This window comes from Quercus suber, unplaced genomic scaffold (genome assembly GCF_002906115.3).
Source record: "Quercus suber isolate HL8 unplaced genomic scaffold, Cork oak 2.0 scaffold_39, whole genome shotgun sequence".
In the NCBI taxonomy this organism is placed as follows: Eukaryota; Viridiplantae; Streptophyta; class Magnoliopsida; order Fagales; family Fagaceae; genus Quercus; species Quercus suber.
This window is the reverse complement of record NW_027069504.1, coordinates 1247367-1257285: the sequence shown is the minus strand read 5'-3', so window position 1 is coordinate 1257285 and position 9919 is coordinate 1247367. Positions and strand designations below refer to the sequence as shown.

The window sequence follows — 9919 nt, the reverse complement described above, 5'->3', positions numbered from 1 at the left end:
GGACATTCTGGCATTTTACCCCTTTTTTTTTTTTTTGGCATTATGCCTCTGTTTCAAAATTATATAGGTGCGTGCCCCTGTTTCGATACTCGATGACCCTAAAATCGAGTTATGCCCAATCAAACTTAAAAAAAAAAAAAAAAAAAATTGCATGGAACTTGACTTCCTAGAAATCGAGTTCCATGCAAAAAAATTTTTAGTGTCATCGCCCCTTACAATGTTCAGGGAGTTCTATAGTGGTGTTTTTAACCTCTATAGTGACGTTTTAAAGCCCTATAGCGGTGTTTTCCTGCAAATTTTTTTTCCCTAAGTGACTGTCCCATGGCAGATTCAAGCAGCCCTATAGTGGCGTTTTTAAGCCTTATAGTGACGTTTTTGAGCCCTATAGCGGTGTTTTTCTACAAATTTTTTTCCTAAGTGTTATTGTCCCATGGCAGGTTCAAAGAGCCCTATAGTGGCGTTTTTAAGCCCTGTAGTGACCTTTTTGAGCTCTATAGTGGCGTTTTGGAACTCGATTTCCATAAAATCGAGTTCTATGCAATTTTTTTTTTTTTTTTTTTTTTTTTAAATTTGATCGGTCATAACTCAATTTTAAACCAATCATTGGAACTCGATTTCCATAAAATCGAGTTCTATGCAATTTTTTTTTTTTTTTTTTTTTTTTTAAATTTGATCGGTCATAACTCAATTTTAAACCAATCGAGTACTTTAAGTAACTCGATTTTAGGGTTATCGAGTATCGAAACAGGGGCACACACCTATATAGTTTTGAAACAGACGTATAATGCCAAATATTTTTGCCCAAAGGGGCAAAAGGCCAGAATGTTCGAGTTTTACAACTAATAACCAAACTATTCAGACCAGCTGCAACTTTCACATGATTCTCACTCAGTCTGTTTCTGTTTGTATCAATGGTTGGAAGCGTTGAGGATGTTGACACCGAGAAGATCGAGCCGTTGCCAGAATACTACTACGACCAAACGGCTGTGATCAACGAACCAGTTGTGGAAGAAGGTAATGGTGATAAGAGAGAGATTGTGGTTGGGAGAAATGTGCACAGTACATGCTTGGCCATGACAGAGCTTGATGCTGACGATGAGCTCACTGGGGACAGAGAGGCTCATATGGCTTCTGTCTTGGCTCGCTATAGGAAATCCCTCCTTGAGAGGACCAAACACCATTTGGGTAATGTATCTCTTCTTTTTTTAACTTTCCCCATTTCCCTTTTTCTTTTCATTCCATATAGCTTTTCTCACAATTTCTGCATTGTTTTTTTTGAAATTAAGCTTACATGGTATAGGAAATGGATTTAATTAACTTAGGTAGTATTTGGTTTTGGAGGGATTTTTATTTTTTTTATTTTTTATTTTTTTAAAGTTTCAACGTATAAAGGTCGCTTATGTTATTTTTACTCTTTATCGTTATACTAAAAAACCAATCAGTTTTTATTGTAGACGGTATTTGGTTCCGGAGAGAATATGAATGCTATGTATCTGTGTTTGATTAGGAATTTGATAATGAGTGTTTATGTATAATTTACATGCACATGTTACATATACCTCTTTTTTCTTCTTTTTATCTGTACTTTACAATATAATTTGTGACATGATTTTGGAATTTTGTAAAAATTTACTTTTATATGCATGTCTGTATTAACCTATCAATTATATGTATGTATGTATGTATGTATGCCTGTATTATAGTACATGTACATGTAAGTTTAACTCAGAATAATTGGAAGTTTGATCTACAATATATTTGTCTTTGTTGTAATTATTCGACTATTTGGAAATGAGGCTTACCAAAAGCTTTTTTAAGATGGGTCTGTACTTGTGGCCAGAAAAAAAAAAAAAAAGAAAAAAAGAAGAGGCTTTGTAGCACGTAGAAATACAGGTCTTGAGCTCAACATAAGAACACATAATAAAATTTCTTGTATCCTCTCTTTTTTTTCCTGGTATTTATTTATTTATTTTTGTAGTTGCAAAGAATAATTTCAATGCAGAAATTGAATTTCAAGCTGTTGCATCATACATAGCTTTAAACTGTCATTACTATCCGTGGATCATAGATACATGTCTGCTTAAGGTTTTTTTTTTTTTTTTTTTTGGGTATGTTGGAAAAGGTTTTTTCCTTTCCCATTACTATCCGTGGATCATAGATACATGTCTGCTTAAGGTTTTTTTTTTTTTTTTTTTTGGGTATGTTGGAAAAGGTTTTTTCCTTTCCCCCCTCAAGATCCGGTTTATCTCGAATTTACGTTGACATTCAATATTCAATACTTTTGGTGAAGGGGAGCAGAAACAATTATAATGTATTGAAGGTTCTTTTGCTTTAAAAGATAATAACTTTAAATTTATGGTGCACCTTCATTTCCTGTTTCTCATGTTTGTGCTTAGAACCATTAATGAATCAAGGTAAATATATTTGGATTTGGGATTTTTGTTATTAAAATTTACATATCAAACAAAAAAAAATTATCATTAAAATTTCATTATGACATAGATGTGTCTTTATGTTGATTCATACTATCTTTTTTGGTATTTTCCAACTCCTAAGAACACTATGCATTAGTGTTGCATAAGAAGATGCATTACTTTCTTTATCATTAACAGATTTACATTAAAGCATGAAAGTATGTGGAACTGGCATAGAGAGAGGAAAGTATGGCAATCTCTCTCTCTCTCTCTCTCTCTCTCTCTCTCTCTCTCAGTGCTGTGATTATAGCATGAAATTGTACAATGTACATGCATTCAATATTTATCTAGTTTTTTCTTCTTGTCGCAAGAATTGCATTTGCAATTGGAATTCAGAAATCTCTTTGTTTTATATGGGCAAGAAATTTTAACAGTCTTCACTTACAAAAATCTCTGATAGGTTACCCATATAACTTGGACTTCGATTATGGTGCTCTGGCGCAACTTCAACACTTTCCCATCAACAACCTTGGGGATCCATTTATAGAGAGCAACTATGGTGTCCATTCTAGATAATTTGAAGTGGGTGTTTTGGATTGGTTTGCCCGGTTATGGGAGTTGGAGAAGAATGAATATTGGGGTTACATTACAAATTGTGGCACAGAAGGGAATCTTCATGGTATCTTAGTTGGGTTAGTAACGATAAACCTCAGCTTTCTAAGCTTCTATTTTGAGATTGTAGAAACTAATTGTTTCCCTTGCAAAGAATCTAAACATATAGATTCATTTTGCAGAAGGGAAGTGTTTGCAGATGGGATTTTGTATGCCTCACGTGAATCACATTATTCGGTCTTCAAAGCAGCACGGATGTACAGGATGGAATGCATAAAGGTGGAAACTCTAGTCTCTGGTGAGATTGATTGTGAGGATTTTAAATCCAAGCTTCTTTGTCACAGGGACAAACCAGCCATAATTAATGTTAACATAGATAATGCTCCCTCTCCTCTCTCTCCACTCTTAACTGTTTTATGGCTCACTCATGTTTTATGGTTCACTCTTTATAATTTTGCAGGAACTACTGTTAAAGGAGCTGTTGATGATCTTGATCTGGTTATACAGAAATTGGAAGAAGCAGGATTTACACATGACAGGCTCTACATCCACTGTGATGGGGCTCTGTTTGGTCTCATGATGCCTTTTGTCAAACGTGTGAGTATTCCATGATTTTCTAACCATTGCAGCCTTTCATATTAGAAGATGGGAAGTGAACACTCTCTTAAATATGGTGCATATGTAGTGCACATATTGGATTTTTGCAGGAATCAGTAGTTTAGGTTTTAATATGGAAAGTACAAGGACAAAATCTTTTTGCTTTGCTGTCTTAATATATGACTTTCATGCACAATGTGTTGTCTTGTTTGAGTTGTGAGAAAAGATTTTATTTATATAGTTTTTAGGGATTAAGAACTCAGGTATGACCTACCCAACTGGAGCCATGTTCCATTTGCCTATATAAATTGAAAAAAAAAAAAAAAAAAAAAAAAAAAATTTATTGGGAATGATTTTTCTTTTTTAATAAACTTGGGTGATTTTTTTTTTTTTAATTGGGCATCATTTTTTAATAAGGGCATATGAGTAAATTTATATAAACTCTATTTTCAATTTTCTCATTTTTCTTCTCAACCAAAAAAAATATTTTTCCATTGCCCCACTTTTCCACCTCCAACCAAAGACAAATAAGGAAACTAAAATCTTTTCTTTCCTTCTACTTTTCCTGCCTCCAACCAAATGGACCCTTAAACTCTCAAAATTTAGCTATTCTTTCTCTATCCTAAAAGAGTAATGGTATAGTTATAAATTATTTTACAATATTATTCTTTTTCTATCCTAAAAGAGTAATGGTATAGCTACAAATTATTTTACAATATTATTGCAAACTGTTGATTTCCTCTCACTTTTTCATCCTCCACAGCTAATATAAATTTTTTACTTACTAATAACCACTCACCATATCAATAATTTATAAAAATAGTTTATAACTTCAGCATTTTCCATCCTAGAATAATATTTACATAGAGCTACTAAAAAGATTATTGGTAATGTTGTTTCAATCATGATTCTTATCACTACAAGAAAAGAGTCTACTAGTGAGAGGTAGAATACCCTCGCAAAAATTTAAATACCGTCGCAAAAGGTTATTAGCGAGGGCATATGGCCCTCGAAGGTCGTCGTAGTTGCTCTTGTTGCTAAAAGAGATTTTGCGACCATAACTTCCCAAATAAATAATTAGCAAGAGCAATCCACCGTCATTACTGAAAAAATCCGCCCTCACAAATATATTACCAAATGACGAGAAAAGTCGATGACTTATTTTTAGCGAGGGGAAACAATCGTAGTTATTTGCGAATTCTAAATTAACGACATACTTTTTAGTGACAAATAATGGCATCGCTAAAATTTCTTTATGAGGGCTTTTAACCCCCTCGCAATTAGTTAGGAATAATAGTCACGACATTAAGTTGTCACTTAGAACATTTTTGCAAGAGATTAAAGGGTGTCGCTATTCTATTAATTGCGAGGGACTTTTTCATTACTATAAAGTTATTTATGACCAAATTTTTATGTCATCAGTGATAATATTTTATATAATTTTTGAAATATTTTATTATTTATTTATTTATAATTTATTTTATATTATTTTTGTTTAACTATCATGTTACAATAGTACAATAATTACTAAAAATTGATACAATAGTCCGATAATTACTAAGAATTGATCAATCGAAAGATAAAAATTCATATAAGTTCAAACTTTAAAATATAAATGTGGGGCCAGAAAATCGGGTAGCCTTGGCCCACTCCAAGCCAAGCCCAAATGGCCCACGCCGAGGATGCATGATGGATCCGAGGATGACCCTGTCCTCGGGCGTCCGAGACCTCGGAAAAACACGAGGACCACCCTACCAAAGGACTCTTGGAATATCCGAGGAGGAGAGGGCCCAGTGCCACGCGTTGGCAACAGAAGTACGGAGAAGGGGCAAACCCTGGGCGAACTGTCACCTTGGCATTGAATACGCTTACCTAACCCTTCTGGCCGCATTAATGGGGATGTAACCCCTTGACAAGGCAATATCGATCAGGGTGAGCCACCTGAGCACGGATATGACCTCTGATGGGACAGACGGTCAGAAGGGAGGCCAATAAATGATCAACATGAGGAGGAAGAGATGGATATATAAGAAAGGAGAGCAAAGTGTTAAAAAGGGAAGAAGGAGTTTTTGGGAGAGGAAAAACCTCTTCGGCCATGGTCCGAGGAGCATCCCCCAGTTGTAAATTGTTCTTAGTATCTTTCAATAAAAGAAAAGTAGTTTATGCTTCATGAACGCCAGCGAGCGCCTAAACCTTCGATCCACTCTCTACAAATTTATTGTTCTGGGTTCGTTGGGGCCTGGGAGAACCCATATCTTTTGGGTCACAAAAACCGACCCTTCAATTGGCGCCGTCTGTGGGAAGGATTAGTGCTGGCCTGCGCAACAGGCGATCGTTCTAAGTAATCATTCTGTGGAAGATTGGTGGTGATGCTTTTTTTTTTTTTTTTTTTTTTTTTTTTTTTTTTAAAAAAAAAAAAACAGGAGTTAAAATGAAACAATATCACCACCGACCTCAGCAGACAATATCGACTCCAAAGCAGCATGTCATTGAGTGGCAGAGTTTATACTCACTGAGCTTTGGTTTTAGTTGAAGGAACAACCTGTAGCTTATCCTCAACCTTAGCATCATGTTCAGAACTAGTCTCCGTTTTCACACTGAGTAAATTGGAAGAATGACCAAGAGAAAAGCAAAGTCAAGTGGCTTTTATACACAACACACATGGCTCATGTGCACGTATTGCTTTTCATTTTGTATTTGCCAACGGTATGTGATGTGAGGGTGGAGTACTGTGGAGGGAGGATTTAAATGGGATCGATGTATTGGCGGTGGGCTGAGAGTCTGGGATCCATTGATTAAGCCACCCCCAACCCCCTCTGATCTCAGCAATACTTTCAGTGCTCCAAAACTTTGATCTTGTCTAGACAGTTTTGCATGTGTTGAATAGCATCGATGGCGAGACAAGCCCCAACTACAAGTTTGTACTGCTCAAATTTTAGCTCATCATACTTCAAGGCTACATTTCTACAAGCCTTTATACTCCCTAGTAAAAAGAAAAAAAATGGTATTACATTCCATTTTGATAGATGAAAAAATCTGATAAATTCTCGGAAAAAAGTTCTGTATGGCAGTACATAAAATTAGATTTTCATCTTTGTCATGCTAATCATGAAGAAATATAAGTTATATAAGTTATTTAAGTAATTCAAACTATGATAAACACACACATATATATAAGTATTATCAGCAGGGAAATAGAGTATCCATATCTCTGTTATTTGAATTACCACTTAGGTCCAATGAGTTAAATAGCACAGGGCAATTTCCAATACTCCTAACCATGGTGATGGCAGACCAAACCTTTTGGTACTCTTCCCCTGAAGCTCTAATGATGCAAAGCGTTGTGATGGGATTCACATACTTGACTACACATAAACAACAAGTTCAATGATTATTGAAGACATGACACTGTATTGAAAGTAAAATGCAAGTGTGCATAAACAAGAGAAAAGGCAAACTAATAACTGGCAATATGGTACTTACCTTGGAAGGATCCAAGTGATGAAGCAAGACCAGAGTCTCCAAAGTTTACAAGAATGCTGTCTTTGATCCCTTTTGAGACATTAAATTGGGTAATAATGATGGGATCATGCCCAGCAAGATCTCTATTAGGATCCAAGAAAACTTCCACAATCATGTACCTATTTTTAAATCCCACCGTAATTCTCTACCTGGCATAACAATTGTAACATAACACAATTCAGCATGGAGAAGAGGAATTCTTTTGCTTTCTTTCTTTCTTTCTTTTTAAGATGAAAAAAACAAATAACCTTGTACAGACATGATGGTGAATGACTAAATTGATCGTCAATGCAAAAATTGATAAAAGGAATGAATTAAAAGGAAATTTTAGAAGACAAATAAACATAACCACGATTTGGAATTTCCACTGGTTTGGAACTTCAACAAAATGGTTATATAAGGAATGATACAGAGCTTTAGCATAAAGGCCTCTACAGAACTATCAAACAAATATGAAACCATATAAAAGAATTTGAAGGTTTAGTTCTACTCAAAAATCTACTGTAGCACTAAACAATCAACAGGTCAGCGAATAACTCAAAACACAAATGGAAGTAAGAACAAACAGCTTGAAACTCATAACTACACCTAGATATGTAATCCAAAAAACAAATAAACCCAAGGTGATCAAGTTAATCGGTTCTACTGTTGCACCCGAAAACTGACGGAATCTGGTCATAAACCATCAACTAAAGCTAAGGGTCCATTTGGTTAAACGTTTTGGAAGCCTAAAAGAGCGTTTTTAAACCCCAAGTGGAAAAAACTGCATATGAATTATGCTACTTTGCAAGAAAAACAACATAATGAAGAACAATATTGTTGTTCATGTGAAATTTTTTCAAATGTATTTGGTTACATAAGTTCTCCATTATTTTGATTCCCTATATACATTGGTACCATTACTACAAAAATAACAGAATCAATATATTTCCAATGTGTTCTATAAATTCCAGAACCAATATATCTAAAGTCAGGTGATAAGCATATCAATTCTCATTAATATGAGTCCTAAAGAGACAATAATAATAATAATATTCTTTTTTCAAATTACCAAAGCATGGCAAACATGTCCATCACAAGTCGATGGACATGTAACCATGGCCATGGCTCCTTTAAGGCGTCCAAGCTATTTCACCCTCATAACTTGAGACTGATTATAAAATTAGTTTTTAAAAACCATAAAACCCACTATCACCCTCATCCAAATGAAAAGTGATCTCAGAAAAGAATTATAACTAGACTTCTCCATACCCATGGATAAACGCAGCAACAATTATCTTTAAAAAAATGATAAAACCCATCACTTTCTTAGGCTCTATAGGAGAATCGTACTTGAGAGAGGCGTGATTGAGAGGAGAAATTATAGGGTCCTCTGGTGGATCACGTCACTTGTCCACCATTTTACTAAAAAATATCCACTTGTTTAAAATTACTGAGTCAGTAATTAATTTCTATTTAAAAAAAATTTCTAACTAACAATTTTAAACAAGTGGAAGTATTTTAGTAGAATAGTGGACCACATCACTTGTCTACCATGTGGATCTTATAATTTCGAGAGAGAGAGAGAGAGAGAGAGAGAGAGAGGCGTGAGATTGGAGATTTAGGGTTAAAAGGAAAAAAAAAATTCTAGCGCCCAAATTTTTTTTTTGAAAGCTGGTGCTCAAAATATTGAAGGCCCGCCTTTATTTTATTTTTCCCAAATGAAAATTATTCTAATATATATATATATATATATATATAACTGAAGCTTTTAAAACTCTCACAATTTTTCATGTTAGTACAAATTTAGACAATTGATTGATGACATGGATATTAATCTTTAATTATCTTGAAAATATGTATGTATGAAAAATATATAAAGATAATGTAATCTTACGGTAGATTTGTCAAAATTCACATCGAATTAAGAAATATAGGGTTGAGTTCAAGTTACACCTGACGTAATTCTAAAAAAATATTACACCACCCAATAACTTTTTATTGAATTAATCTTTTGAAAATTCAACCGTTGGATTACATGCTCTATATGTTCTTAACTTGCATGCCAATTTTCATGCTAATCGAATGTAGTTTACCTTTTGATCAATAAACTCATCTTTTATGTATTATTTTAAACTACAAAAACTTGAATTTAAACAATTGACTGATGACATGGCAATTAATATTTGATCACCTTGAAATTTTAAAGCATGAAAAATATATGAACATAATGTAATCTAAAGGTAGATTTATCAAAATTCACATCGAATTAAGAAATACAGAGTTGGGTTCAAGTTACACGTGATGTAACTCTAAAAAATGTTACATTACCCAATAACTTATTATTGAATTTATATTTTGAAAATCCAACCATTGGATTACATGTTTTATATGTTCTTAACATGCATGCCAATTTTCATGCCAATCAGATGTAATTTATCATTTGATTTATAAACTCATCTTTTATGCATTATTTTAATGGGAAGAAATTTTTGTTCACTTTTGTGTGTGTGTGTGTGTGAGAGAGAGAGAGAGAGAGAGAGAGAGAGAGAGAGAGAGATCAAAAGGCTGAAATTCTTGAATTTTAGGCTACCATTTTGAAGTTGAAAGTGCAATCATTTTTTATGGGTACAATTGTTTAGAAAATAAGGATAGACATTTCTTAACATGCATACTAATTTTCATGTCAATCGGATGTAATTTACCATTTGATTTATAAACTCATCTTTTATGCATTATTTTAATGGAAAAAAATTTTATTCACTTTGTGTGTGTGTGTGTGTGTGTGTGTGTGA

General features: G+C 33.9%; 1 protein-coding gene and 1 pseudogene across 1 annotated transcript; one reads left to right on the top strand and one right to left on the bottom strand.

The window, feature by feature from the left end:
* The first annotated feature begins 911 nt into the window (after nt 1-911).
* LOC111999309 (serine decarboxylase-like) lies at nt 912-3638 on the top strand (annotated as a pseudogene).
* A 2363-nt stretch (nt 3639-6001) lies between these two features.
* On the bottom strand, nt 6002-7523 carry LOC136066576 (probable ribonuclease P/MRP protein subunit POP5). The gene is made up of 3 exons (XM_065771122.1): nt 7107-7523; nt 6851-6988; nt 6002-6606 (listed from the first exon to the last, which is right to left on the bottom strand). The coding sequence occupies exons 1-3, from the start codon at nt 7258-7260 to the stop codon at nt 6458-6460; spliced, it is 441 nt and encodes a 146-aa protein (XP_065627194.1). The 5' UTR covers nt 7261-7523; the 3' UTR covers nt 6002-6457.
* Between the last annotated feature and the right edge of the window lie 2396 nt (nt 7524-9919).